The following is a 15,046-nucleotide window of genomic DNA, read 5'->3' as shown; positions in this document are numbered from 1 at the left end:
GCCCCCCCACGAACCTGCATGGATAAAGCGGCGTATAAAATGGACGAGTGGTTTTAGTGTTGTCTGCTGATGTTTAGTTAACCCTCAATGTGTACGGTATCTAAAGTTGCTGTTGTTCCTTACTAAAGATGGAAAACAAAGGGACAGCAAGTCAAATATCTGGTGAAGCATGAAAAAAGGTAGTGCTGAATTCTCTTATTGATGCATTTTAATCGTGTTTCATCAGCAGTTCAGACAGAAATGCCCAATATGTGATCATACAAATAATTTAAAAATATTCTGCAGTGCAAGCATATATTCAACAGCACAGGTTAAAGTACAAAGTGTTTTACATACCATGTATAAGGAATCACATTTGAAAATGCAAATGCAGAAAACCCAAAGAGATGATCTGCAGTGTATTGTGCTATTGAAGGGACAGTAGCACAAGGGTCAGTAGAAATCCTGATTTATTATGTGCTCCCTTTATTGTGATAATGATGACTCGAACAGTTGAAGAGCAGATTTTGATTGGAATCAGGTAGAAAATTTGCAGATAAATAAATGTATTGGCAAGTGAAATTCTTTGACGAAACTATAGTGGAGACATTCTCACTCCCTTCAGATAATTTATAAACACAACTTCACAAAGCAACTTCAGCAAACTTTTTTTTGGTTGGTTTTTCAAAACCAGAGCACCACCTGCAGGATAGTGCTATGAAGGTTTTTAAGTTATGTATATGTCAATTACTTACGATGATAACAGTCAAAGAATTAACTGCATGTTGTCTGCCAAGTCGTATTTTAACAGCATATTCATTTTAACACACCTGATAGCGTCATTGTCCCACAGTTTAAATGCAGTTGGACATGTTGGAGCTCTGAGGTGGTGTCTTCATCCCTGACAAAAGACAAGATGTGTACACTGTGTTGTTTTGCTAAAGCCTAATTCAGAGTATTCTCATTTGGGTGCTGACTTGTTTTTTCTTTATTATTTAGATTGAGTCAATGTGTGAGGATATGACATATAAAATGTCAATGACATTTATTCTTCACAAACACCTTACATGGTGCTGGTGTACGCTTTTTGGTAAAAGATCTTCAGGTTTTTATTTCCTGCATTCTAAATACAAATAATGACTGTTTTGCTTCATGCAGCAGGCTGCTCCCATCCTCAAAAGTGCCACACAAAGTATAATGGTTTTTGGACACACCACCTGCAAGTACTCCACTGATGCTCCAGAGATGTAGTGATTCGATTTAATTGAGGCCCACCTTCCAGAATAATCACAAATCATATAAAAGCTGTATTAGACATTTTTACAGTATATAATTAAAATGTAAAAAAAAGGAAAAAAATCAAACATTTGTACTTAAACAATTAAAGGCAGATATTGCAATATGTATAGATATATATGCACCTATTACACTCTTGTGCTTCTCTCCAGTAACACTATAAAATCTGGCAAAGCTATATTTGTGATCTACCTATAAACTGAGAAAACAAAACTGACTGAACGTGTTGGTATGGTGGCTGGATGTGACTGTCGGATGTTCCTATGAGTCAGAGTCCTCCTCTTCATAGTAGCGGTTCCTCTTGATTATATCCTCTGCACTCAGCTGCTCTGTGTCACTTCCTTCTTTGTCCTCCTCCCAGAAGCCCACATCCTGCGAGGCGCGGTTCTGTTTTGGCTGTAAAGGTGGAGAGGGCGATGGTGAAATATCAGGGGAGATGCTTCTGAGAGAGACCTCTTCTGCTGCCTTCTTCTCTTCTGCTGCCTCTTCTCTCTCTGCTTGTCCATCTCTTTCTTCCTTTTGTTCAGGCCTAGTCTCCACGTCCTCCTCTGAGATGGTCTCACTTGGTATTTGAGGCATCACCTTCTCTTTCTTTTCCTGCTGCTTCACCTGCTGAAGCGCTGGCTTTTCTTCTTTGGGCGGCTCCTCAGGTGGGTTTTTTTCCTCAAATGATTTTTTCCATTCCAGCAGGGATTTGAGAGGGCGACGAGGTTCCCTGGGTCCCAGAGTGGTCGCTGGACTGGGTTTAGCTGCAATTGTAAAAGGCCGACTGCGCTCCTTTAGAGAAGAGCTCCTCCTCAGGCTCACCAGTTCGGCCCGATCTGAGCTCTGGAAGGCTGATGGCACCTCATCCTCTGGAGGCCATTTGGCTCTCCTGGATCGACTTGGGGCAGCTCCCTCTGTGACCGGGCTGACTGCTGCCATTCCAGAGTGGCCCTCAGCTGCCGGAGGAGGCCAGGCGACCCTCAGCCTGCGTGTCTCAGCCAGCCTCTCTGTGGACTGGGCTTTCTCATCGGAGCTGGCGTGTGTCTGCACACGGGTCTCCAGTAAGGCAGTCAGGTCGGTAACCTTGACCTGTGGGGATGTTTGCACAGTTGGTGTTGGCTCTTTGTCTGAGATGCTCTCAGCTGCCACTGCCACTGTCACAGCTGCTGGTACCACTTGTTCTTTTGGCTTCACCGCTTCTTCGCATTCATCTCCATCAGCTCGAGGCTCCCAAAGCTCCTTGTGAGGTCGATGGCCAAAGCCCTCATCATAGTTGCCTTTAGCTTTAAATAGCTGGTTGAAATGGGGCTTGCAGTAGACGTTGCCATGCAGAGAGGCATAGTTCCCAAGACTAGAAATGGAGAGGAGCAAAGATTGAGATTTAAAGTATGTTTACTACTTACATTAAAAGACATAATGAAAATAAGAAAATTCAGGAAACGAGAGACAGTGCGAGACCTACCTGAGCTTTGTGCTGCAGTGAATACAGCGGAAGCAGCTTTTGTGGTAGACGTGTTGAAGAGCCACCAGTCTCTCCAGCGGGTACACGGTCTTCAGGCAGGCGATGCATGTCTCCCTCACAGATGGAGAAAATTTCTAGAGCACACAATAATATTCATATATCCATAAACAACAGTGGTTGAACTTGGTTTTCTTTTGATGGTTCATGCATGTCTCCTACTTGCTGTGATGACTGACTCACCCGAGAAGCTTTGGGTTGCTCGCTGTTCTCCCCTGAAACAGACAAAACACACAAAATGTCAGCTGAAAAAGGGTCATCAAACCAAACAGCATCTCATTCTTGTGAGTTATGTAGGCATACGAATATTGTATTTCACATTTTATACTGCAGGTAATACTGTATCAATAACTTTAAGGCTGGAGTGTCCACTAAGACTCACCATTGCACTCAGGTGCAGGAATGTGTTTCTGATTTACTGCTGCAGATGTTTTTGGAGCTGGCACCTCTGGGGTCAGACCCTGGAGGAAACACAGAGTGAACGAAAAGAGGAAAACAAACATGTTACATGATTAAGTGTTATGGGTTTCTTCTGTGTCTGGTATAAGCAGGAAGAAATAAATTAAAGAACAGGAAAACAGCAAACAATACACAATGATATCTCCATTACTACTGTGTGTAAACTTTATTTTGGGCTTGTTAACAAATGTGGTCATCTTAAAACATCTAAAAACTGGCTTATTCCAGTTCACACATATTTTTATTTTTTTATTATTATTTTTAAACAATCTAAACAGTTATTTTTGTGATGTGGCTGGCAGAGCTGATGATCATCTGAGCTGATTTGTTTACTTATTTACAACAATTACGGATTATACTGTATATTTATTTATATACAAAACTTTAAATAGTTATCTGAAAATCAACAATTGGCTCTTTTGTTTAAACTGAGATTAAAATTGATAATTTTTTTGTGGATCTGAAGATTAAAAAAAAATAATTTCACAATAATCTACCGTATATATAGATAATATAAAAAGTTTCACAAATCATTCATATTGTAGAGAGATATGCCTTGAGAAAGTGTTAAATTCAGCTCCCAGTGCATGAACTCACAGGGCGAGTTGTGCCTTGTTTAGAAACAGCAGCCTGGTACTTGGCCATCTTCTCCTTTGTGGATGTCGACTCCAACACTCTGTCAGGCACAAACGGACCTACAGCAGAGATATAATCACACTTCATCATTTGACAGTAAACGCACATCCAAACTGTGGCTGCAGGTCACTTAGACAACAACTGACTGCTCTTCAGTTCACAAGTACCGATCATGATCCATGATCCAGTATCACCTCCCCTGATATGTAAAAGTCTCAGTGATTATTCAAAGGGTTGTGTGTGTGTGTGTGTGTGTGTGTGCTTGTCTTTACCCCCGTGTTGGTCCGTGTCCTCAGATGAAGTACTGCGCAGTGTTGTCCTTCCACCCTGTAAGAGCAAAATGATTTGTGGAGTCAGAGGTCCAGGTTGTGTTTCCTCTCCTGACTTCAGTTCAAGGCATAAAGCAGTCATTCCATTTTTTCAGAAAATTGAATTATGGTCAACTTAAATTACTTTTTTCAGCAGCGCACAGAGCAGATTGTTTCAGAAACAACGTACTGTAAAAGGGATTCAGACTGGACTGTGATACTAATAATACAGTCTGCTACTTTAGCCTCTCTCAACCATTGTGAAGGGCAAGAGACAGTCTGACATTAGTTCTCAGACAAAGATTACTGGTGAGTACAAGTTTCACATCCTGTATGTGAGACACTGTCTGTCCTGTTGCGTGCCTGACACATGGATACTGCAAACCATGAAGGCTAGTGTAAAACCATCCCACGCAAGACAGCACCGTGAGGTCTCATCTTAAAACAGGTAGAAGATATGAAATGTTATGTTCTCATAAATGTGTTCAAATATAGCCCAGAGTCCCAAATTAACTAGAGACATCTGACATCAAGTTACTGTCCAGAGTGATTCTGGGCAGATGTGCAGCTTTAAAATAAAGCCGTCAGGGATGCTATACCTGCATCCTTGCACCATTTTCTACCTTTACTGATCACATGAACGCCTTTGATGCAGTGTCACAACTATAAAGGCTAGACTACATGTTCCATGTAACAACACTACAATGCAGAGAGAAAAATGCCAGGTGTCCGCATGGACGGCCACCAACATGCCTTTGACCTGGAGTCCAAAGAACCCAAAAAATTCCATTGCATTTAAACTAAAATGATGAGCTTTGTGTGTTGGTGTGTGTGTTCCTACATGTTGCCAATACTAATGAGGAAACCAGACAGTTTTCTCTCAGCAGCTCAGTGATATCTCACACGTTCCTTAACCATCAGCTGGATTATAATAACACGACAAGGATCACTGCATTAATATACAGTCCTTATGTTCACTGAAGACACCACTATTGACAGAATAAGTGTTAAAATGTTTAACCTGTAAATATTCACCAGTATCTGTTAGACTAGTATCTGTTTCCTAGCAGTGATGTTATGGTGGTAGTCATACTCTTAAGTATTTTCAAAAGGCTACAACTTCCAGAGCTGGAGAACCAGGACGCTGGTGGTACAAGGACAAGAGGGTGCTGTTCATTTTCACTTGATTATGAATATTAACCCACGCAAATTAAGTGACGGCTGCTGAATTGAAGACACTGAATCGCACCAAATGACATAAAGACTAAAAACCTAAAACTGAGACCAGGACTGTTTGAAATGCAGACTACACCGTGTGGCTAATGGGAAGTGAGATAAAGACAGTTGCTCCTTAGAGGTGATTCTGTGAAGAATGAGGCAGCCCCAGGTCAGGAATGTTCCTGCATTCCTCTGCTAAGGAAGGTGAAGAGTGGAGGGCTTGTTGTTTTGGACTCAGAGGGAGAGAGACACCCAGTGAGGGCCAAAGGGAAGGACGGCAACTCCAGGTAGAGAAGATGTCATTGTGGTCAGTAATAGTGACTTCTTATCTCTTTTTTACTAATTTAACTAACTAATCACACACTCCCGGATTCACAAGAGAAATAGTAATACTAATTATTGTGTTCTCTTTTGTTTAATATCTTTTTTTATGTTTTTGATTAGCTGTACTAACAGCTTTTTAGTAGACAAACTTTGTAAGTGGCAGCAACAATCGTTGTCGATTAGGATCTAAGTTGACAGAGTTCCTTAAAAAGATGCAAATTAACTGTGGTCATGAAAGCAGCACCAGGTTGTTCAACATAGAATTAGCCACGTGTGAAAAACATTCAACATCAGTGCAGAAAATGTCATCACGAACACAGCGGTTACAGTTTACGCCTGAGAAACATGGCCAGTGGATGCTCAGCTGTCACAACTAAAGAAAAGCTTCATTCATAAGGCTTCAGTGCAAACAAGTATGATCTAAATTAATGCTGAATGTATGCACAAACTGGAGACTTTTGTGCCAGTATTGTGGGTGCTTAAATGATGTAATTATAAATTTGACTGAAGGAATTTAATCCTTGTTAGAGTGTTCATCGCATGGTTCTCAAATGTAGTATGCATGTGTTCTTCTGCAGTGAACCTGTCAGAAGGTACCTTGCTCATGGACTCCTCTCCCCTCTCAAACTTCATCTTCAGGTTGTTCAGTGGCACTCGGGGTTTTTCATAAGAGGCACAGGGGCTGGTTGGAACTTGCTCTTCAAGCTTTTCAGGTCTTTCACCGTGTGTCAGCTCATCCCTGTCCATTCTCCTCTGTTCTCCTCCCTGGGATGCCTTTGGCACTGCTGGGGGCTTCTGGTCACGACTGGCTGTAAGTTGATCTCCTTGACCAGTCAGTGGACTGGGGCTTTTCACTGGAGGATGGTGCTCAGTGATAGAGGCAGGCCTGGCCAAAGCAGGGGGCCTGCGGCGAGAGCTGGACTGGCCGGGAGGTGCAATAGAAGAAGGCTTTGCCTGATCAAGGCTCCCTGCCTGCTCCCAGCGCTTCTTCAGTGCACTCAGGTTAGCTGTACGCAGGGAGGGTGCTGTACTCTCAGAGGTCTGCGGGGGAAGAGAAGAAGAGATTAAAAAAGCGAAAATGACAATCAAAAGCAGCTGTGGTGTCATTCTGTATACAGGCTGAATTATAAAGGTATTTCACATGGCAACAAAGCATACTCTGTAATAAACACACACTTTAAACCCTTAATGCAGCATGATGGGATTAAGGAAAATGTGGGAATCTGAACTTGGCTTCACTGACAGATGAAGTGAACAGCTGTTCAGAGTTGGTCCAGAAAGTGGATGATTTGCTGCGGCTGCTAAGAGCAACGGCAGGCTAAAGACGGAGATGACAGAGCTGGGCGTGCAGGCAGACGATTTCAGACGACTGCATTCTTTTCCACACACACACACAAAAAAAAAAATTCACTGAGGAGGGCTCTGTTCACCACTCAGCCATTCATGACAACAAAACATGAGCAGCAAACAGCACGACAGAACAGGAGGCACATTACTGCTGTGTGACCTCCGAGAACTTCCTCAATTATAGAAGAGCTATGATGTGTTGAAGAAAGAGGACGTTGATGTGTGAATAAATTACCCTCATATAAGTTAACTAATCAAGTAATAAATCCTTGAAAAAAACAAAAAAACAAACAAAAAAAAACAATGAGTTTTTGTAGGCAAGCTTCCCACCCAAAACCAGGGCAGTAGAACACATTCAAACACAATTACACTATGAAAATCACAAAGTGAAAACTCATTTTCATCTAATGTAAAGATGATTAGACATAACAAACAAAGCATATCTTTAGTCCCCGAAAGTCATAAATACTTCAGCGAATCACTACGTAAAATTACTCTGGTACACACAATACATGCACATCTACAGACAGACAGACAAAAAAAAAAGAACGAAAGAGAAGAAGAGAAGAGAGGAGAGAAATCAGGATTCAAAGATAGGGAACCCCCCCTCCACTAGAGTGGACAAAAAACAGACAAACAATTACTGTCTTTGTGAGGCAAGTCCAGAATGAAAAGGAAGAACTGGACAGTGACAACTTGTTCCCCTTTTTTTAAACAAAAAGATGAAAAGAAAAAAGAAAAAAAAAACCTCTGTGCGCTGGAGTGGCCAAACGAGTTGTAAGTACAAGACAGCAGAAAAGTCAGAGTCCTTCGGTTTGTCCTTTTCAACAGGTCAGTGTGCAGAGAGACAGCAAGAGGCAGAGCTCTCCCATATGTTAGCAGCAAGGCAAAATCTGCTTGTAAGGGCCAGTCCAACCCCTTTAACACCAGGAAAGTGAATGAGAGAGAGAGTCAGAATACCCAGGAAACCAGAGCAGGAAATGATACGTTTGGGGAAAAGTTAACTCTTTGTTGACTGTGTCAGAGTTGACATTTTTTGACTTGCAAATTATTCCTGAAGTTGGTAGCGCTAAAACTTGTCCACATTGCACTAATCCTCACAGACTGAACAAAGATGTCAGATAAGAAAAAAAAAAGCACAAAATTTGGAAACAAGATGGAAGGAAAAATAGCAGAGCAACAGAGCTCCGACACTCTGGGAAGTTGTTTCATAAAAAAAACAAGCTCTAATGACAGATGCTAAGTCAGATCTGGATTTGGGTGCACTACAGAGAAATAAACCACACATTATCAGACAAACCACTTACAGTTTTGTGTGTTTAAGTACAAAACTGACTGAGGTTCTTTGTTTAACACAATTTAAAATTCAGTGCATTCTGTGCAAGCTGGAGAACAAACTGACCAGGTGACTTGGTGGCTGGATGTGTTAAGGAAATCATATCAGCCTAAAATGGATGATAAAAGTCTGAATGCTCCTCTACAAAATCCCTCAAGAACGCAGTTGCTTATACATATTCCTTACTGAGCTGAACTAAGCAGATATTGGAAAGACAAATCTCTGTACCAACCCCATCTCATGGTGTCTGATCAATGGTTCAAGTTCTGAGACCAGCTACATCAACTGATACATGAAGATCAATTCTGAGAACATCAAGCCTGTTTGCAGATTCTGAGGGAGGAACATGCACCATAAGAACATTGCTTCCCCCATAGAAATTCTGTAGGGGTAACTGGCCTTAACTGCAAAACACATATGTCTGACTCTTAACACAGTTTTTCCCTTTATCAGTGAACCTAATCTATTCTAAAATTGATTTAAAAAATAATTATAGATGCCCTTTACAAGCTACCAGACCCCAAAGTGAAGCTCAGAAGCTCCATCATAACCAGCATTCACTGACATCAAACAGAGAACAGAAGAAACTCTTCACATTTGAGAAAACATAACCAAAAATATCTGTTATTTTTAACATCTATCCATGTGTTTTACATTACCTCGTATTTCTTCATTGTGTTAGCCGATCAGTTACTCATTTAATCTCAGTCTTGCTTTGTTTATCAGTCGTTCACACTGACAAAGCAGCTAGACACAGAGCATTGCAAGGGGATTACACTGTAGTAGGATTATGTGTTTGATAGCCTGCCCATTGCAACAAGTGGCCAATGAGAGGTCAGCTAAGACATTTGGCTCAGACGGGGTGTTGGCATGGTGAGCATGTGTGTGTACACTCCTGATCTCAACGTGCAACAATTAGTTTAGCACTAGCAGCAGCTACGAAGCAAATGAAGCAAGACATGCAGCATGCACACGCTTCATTAACTCATGTAGCTGATGAGGAGAAGCTTGTCAAAGTGATGTAAACAAGAAGTATCCAGGATTTTAAATTGTGTAAGATGTATACAATTATTTCACAACCCAAAAGTGTGTCTACCTGAAATAAAATGTGTCTATCTTTCGGAAAGCTTAACAGAAATACCTTTTTCTTCTCTGCACTTGACTCCTCAGCAGCTTTCTGGTACCTGAGTGAAAAAGAAACAACACTGACCTCTGGTGACTCAAAACAAAAACAAAAACAACACTGTTCTAAGAACCGTGGCATTTCTTCTCGCAAGAATTTTCAAAGGTCTTCAGGATCAGAAAAGCTGTAGGGATAGCTGTGAAACTTTATATTTTAGTTTTAATTTTTAGATTGTAGCACATGAGGTTATATTTTCTGTTGTATTTTCAACATATGTTAAAACACAGATGGACTAGGTAATGTCATCAACAACAAGAGGTAGTCGGGGCAATGTAGCATTACCTAGAAACGTATTTAGCATTCATGTCTCATACTACAAAAGTGTAAATTAATGGCAAACATTACTGAAGCTCAGGCGTTACTCACTTGGAGAAGCGCTCAGCTATGGCGTTGTTTCTCCCTCGGCCACTCAGTGACAGCTCCTTCGCAGTGACACGCAAAGACTGCGTCACCCAGGACCCACGACTGAATGGACGACTTTCCATCTTTGTCAGCTACTTGAACACCTGAAAGGCAAACACATGAAACTCTAGCCACACCATTAACCATTACCTCATGCCGAGGCACATCCTAGTTTAATTAAAACCAAGAAGTGAGGCCTCACTGGCTTGAAAAATCCTTGCTTCTTGTTGCCAGAAAACAAAATTCTCCTCTTGTCTGCATTTGTTCACCAGTCTTCTATATAAAAGTTGGGTGTTTTAAGTGACTGAGATAAACGTACTGGCAGTCCTGCGTGGTAGTATGGCAGCCCTGTTTTTAATGGATAAACAAAGTTCTACCTATCTAATCTATCTTAACGCATACAGACCCTTCAGTGTGCTGGTGCAACAGTCCAGGTTTGTGCACGTAGAGGAAGTACCTTCTGTGTGAAATCACTGATTTCCTAGATGCTCTCTATCACTTACCTCTTGTCGACCCCCACCATCTGACAAACATACCAAAGGGTGCTCGCACATGTGTGCTCATACAGATATGCATGCAAACGAGTCAACATGTTCAAACTTGCACTCCATCTTGAACTTGATTGCTAGATAGAAGCACAACTACAAATTGTGAGCACATTGTCATTATGAGAGGAGAACTCGCCGACGGCAACATTTACATAACACAGACAACCTTCAACTTCACTCAGTCAAACCCCCACTTAAATTAAACGCTACAGACTGATGACAAGCCTCTGATGCACTGTGAGTCTGGAGAGATATCCTAATGCCAGGCTACGAATCCCTGCTCAGACAGTATGTATTTAAATCACCACCGAGCACGGCCCATAGACTCAGTCATAATCAGCCATTATGTCACCACTCAGATGCAAAGAGATACTGGTGTGGGGACTTTGGACTCAACTGAATTTCAACATAGCAGTGAAATGCGACAACACGTCTAAACGGTATTATCTACAGACATAACGATTTAGATAAATGTAACATGCAACAGTATACATTATTTACTAACAATATGGAATTATATATAGTTATATGTACCTATCTACTGATTTTAAATCAAGAGGTGAGCCGTGAAGATCGCAGTATTATACATCTTCTTACTTCTTTTTCCAAACTTCACATAACTTCACTATAGAGTGATGTAGCTGACAAGATGGTGATGCTGATTGGACAAAGTCCTTCATGTGGCTCTTTCTTGAGTGAAGGATTGTAAATAATGCAATGTGGGTTATAAATAGTGGCATGGCAGATGAGAATCTTGTGCTAAAAAAGAACCATCTTTAATGCAATAGTATGTCTTAATGGTGAAAATAAAGAAACTCAAAAGTCATTTCAAGTCTGACCACTTTGAAGACTTGAAATGACCTTTGAATTTCTCGGTCTGTGAATGCCATTAAATAGACCACAATGTTATTTCTTGGCCAGATCGCCACACCTTGGCCGTTGTTTGTGTTTCTGGATGAGCAGAAGCAACGATTAGTTAGATGCAACAGAGTGATGAGTGATGGTCCACAGCTTAAGTACTTTAATTACATTTCTCACCTCTGAATAGTCTGGGGCTTTTTGCTACAGGCTGTGAGGCCTGACAGAAAAGTAAGTTTACCTTGAGCGCTTTTTTTTTTTCAACATGGCCATCAAGTTATAATATTTTACTTATTCAGCGGTAACTGTACACAGTGTAGTGTATAACTACCTCATTCGCTAACTTGTCTTTTCTACCCTCTGAGTCCTTTTCCAGCATATCAGGGGTGCTGGAGCCTATTCCAGCCTACACTGAAGGGAAAGGCAGGGACACACCCTGGTCTGACCACCAGTCGGTCACAAGGAGGTGGACTGAGTTCAGAGTCGCCAATCCACTTCTTTTGCATATTCCTTGAACCGCTGAGGGAAGCCAGAGCAACTGAAGAAAACAGAACTCCTCACAACAATGTCGAGAGTTGAGAATCAAGTTCTCGTCACTATAGGTGCACAATGAGAAAAGCTGAGCCGACCACAGCTGTAGTCTGAAAATGAATACATGGCAAGAAATGTCACTGATTTAAGAAAAGAATAGGGTGTGGTCATGGCATGTATTTCCTGTATGAGAAACAAATCATAATGGGCTACATTGTTACTTTCTTTCGTGTTACACGCTTTGGAAGACAGAGAATAAAGAAACTAAACTGTCTTTACAGTGTTGTATAAGAAGCTACTATTTCCATTTTAACTCTGCAGATCACCCTCACAGATTATGGCATGTAAGCCACCACTGACATTCAAATAAAGACTGTTTACACCTTTATTTGTGATTTTAACACCTTTACGTTCTCTTCATATCACATGCTCACAAACCGTGGCACGTCCAACAGATGATAAACAGATTTGCATTTACCTGTAATTGAATTCATTTTCATTTGCTAACAGAAGTCTTTCATACTTTTGACAGACAAACCAGAGGCACAGTTTGCAGTAAGTTAATTATTATATAAACAGCAATAAATAAAATGGTATATAAGTCTTCTTATGAGAACAGACCCACCTTTAGTATCAGATAGTAGCCATCAGTTTTTGTCATACAGAAAGTATGACAACAGATAACTGTAATCTTTTGTAAGCGTGTATTTGCTTTTGTTTTTGACAGCTCCACTCTTCCTGGAAGCATATTATTCATTTCACGTATTTCTTCCTTGAATTCAAGCATCAGGACAGAGAACACTGATGAATTCATTATTAATCACAAATAACAAAGGCAACAGAGAGTAAACAAAGCTTTTCCATGGGTGGACCTGTTTGAGCCCCTTACACTGCAAGTAGAGCCCTGAAACCATTGCAGGCTATCTGATGTATGAGCTTTTGAAAACTGATAATCTAAACACACATATTCAGCTTCATCTCCATCACTTGTTATCAGTGAAAAGTGATAGATACTGACCTTTAACCCTTACTTTAAGCCAATCTCTCCCGAACAAGGAAACATAAAACAGTCAGATACAGTATGACTCACAGGTAAGGAGGAGCGTGCATTGCTTCACACACAAATGACCTAAGACACTATTATCATTATTATTATTATTTCAAAAGGATGTTTACACAGGAATGACTTTTTGACTTGAAGTATCAGTACTGAGGCGATGTAATGAACAGACCTTAGAAATCGTAAAGACTGGCAACCCCCTCTCGAGGGTAAACATGTTATTTGAAGAATTTTAATTTAAGGTGTGCAACACTGCAAGCGCTTGGTAGAGAATGTCTTCTGGGAAAAGGCCAAAACTATAGTTGCATACAGGAAGTATATTTCTTTACTTTCATATATAACTCCGTACGTGTGAGTTTTATTTACTGAGAAGTATAAGCCCACAATACGGCCTCAGCAGCTATCGATTACCTGGAGGAACAGTGAGTTTTCTTTTGAGAGCAACACTACGTGCACGTGCGTTATTACATAAAATAACGCAAACCTAAACACTTACAGACTTATTCCACTTTTTTGGTATTCTTTCTTTAAAAGAAAAGCCCTCGCTAGCCGTATTTACACATGTTTTCACGTCCTTGCTGCGGGTTTTGTCTTACCTGTGCGAACTTCCGTTGAGTCACTCTCCTTTTGTGAAACCTTGAGACACCTGACGCTTGCTGCTGCGGCTGCGTCACCGCCCGGTGTGGAGCACTCAGAGGTGGAGTGAACAGGAAGGTGTCGTGGGAGTGGAAGAGCCAGGTCATGTGATTTCAAACACCAATGACCTTAGGTGTTGCATTACGCCTACCTTGTAATATTTACTCATATGAGCGCGCTTGCATACCACCCACCAAAATTCCTGAAGGCAGGAGGTATCTGCTCCCTTATTTTTGAAGCGAGGAGAAAAGAACAGAGGGAAGTGGAAAGAAAACAAGCAGACATAGGCCCACCGAACAGCTCAACTTTGCCAGTACAACGATTGGTTTTCCAGGAATTAGCAATGCAGTGATGTAGGCTGTGACAGAATGTGGTGCAGCACTTTCTGTACCTAATATGCAACCAAAAGTATCGAAAACAAAAGAAATAAATGAACAAATACATACAGCTGATACTTTTAAAAAGAGAGTTCTGACTGAGGCCTTTTCATTCTCTCAAAAGCCTATGTGACAATGTAGGGCCTCACAGCATCACAATGTTTTTGCCAGCCTACCTGACTTCAGAACAATAAAAATAAAATAAAATTCTGTCTTTGTGAGATTTTAAATTGTTAATTATAAAGGCAATATAAGCATATTGCCGATGTGCCTGCTGAGTTGGATTTTTGCATAGCATTTGCCTTCCAAATGAGATTAGCCCAACAGTATAGGATTTAATTTGAAGACCTTGCTTGATGCTCCAGTGTTGCCAGGTTTGCAGTCTACTCAACAGTCCTGGAGTGAGGTAAATCCCAACAACCCAGGGCCAATGCAGTGAAGCAGACTGATTGCTTTATGATCACGAGACATTATAGGTCAGTAAAAGAGAGGTTTAGAGTTTTACAAGTTCATGGTCTCACAAGTTCATGGTCTCACTGATATAAAAAGCGTATTTTTTATCTCTTTACTCACCGACAGTGTAAAGCTGAAGCTTATTGAAAAACAAAATATGATGCCCTTAAAGCATATGATCGCCCCTTCGTTTCCTTTCTTAGTATTGCTCAGTTCCTAGATGCCTATGGGATCACTGGTTATCTGATCTCATAGTTTATAGAAACTCAACAATTGAGCCAAGATAGCTTTATATTGCTGTTTGACATAAATTCAGACTACATCAAATACATAAAAAAGGTCCGTCCCGAGACAATTAATGGTTTCTGCCAAATTTGGGAAAGTGGGAAAAACAGTAGGCCAAAGTTCTGCAAAACTACTGATCTTTTAAACCAAAAGCTAGACTATTCTAAGTCATATCCTCTTGATAATGTAATAACTAATCTATTTTTTTTTTCACTTCCATTCACTGAGCCTTCCGTGAAGCTGTTTGGAGCCCTGCTGTGAGACCCGCTTCCCACTTTGAACCATTGACATATGATACAATATGCT

The 15,046-nt window shown here is 40.9% G+C and overlaps 1 protein-coding gene across 2 annotated transcripts; it reads right to left on the bottom strand.

The window, feature by feature from the left end:
• Window positions 1–193: 193 nt before the first annotated feature.
• LOC124056522 (LIM domain and actin-binding protein 1-like) lies at window positions 194–13,728 on the bottom strand. Of its 2 annotated transcripts, none has more exons than XM_046384058.1 (10): window positions 13,586–13,728; window positions 9,957–10,096; window positions 9,549–9,591; window positions 6,322–6,765; window positions 4,147–4,201; window positions 3,836–3,933; window positions 3,162–3,240; window positions 2,963–2,994; window positions 2,723–2,856; window positions 194–2,611 (listed from the first exon to the last, which is right to left on the bottom strand). In XM_046384058.1, exons 2-10 carry the CDS (start codon window positions 10,073–10,075, stop codon window positions 1,537–1,539), a joined length of 2,079 nt encoding a protein of 692 aa, XP_046240014.1. In that variant the 5' UTR covers window positions 10,076–10,096; window positions 13,586–13,728; the 3' UTR covers window positions 194–1,536. The 2 variants fall into 2 exon arrangements, with proteins under 2 accessions (XP_046240014.1, XP_046240015.1); XM_046384059.1 differs by lacking the exon at window positions 13,586–13,728 and adding an exon at window positions 10,496–11,058.
• Window positions 13,729–15,046: the final 1,318 nt, after the last annotated feature.

The sequence above is a fragment of the Scatophagus argus genome, chromosome 3 (assembly GCF_020382885.2).
Source record: "Scatophagus argus isolate fScaArg1 chromosome 3, fScaArg1.pri, whole genome shotgun sequence".
Taxonomy (NCBI): Eukaryota; Metazoa; Chordata; class Actinopteri; family Scatophagidae; genus Scatophagus; species Scatophagus argus.
The sequence above is the reverse complement of the archived record's forward strand: the minus strand, read 5'-3'. Positions and strand labels throughout refer to the sequence as shown.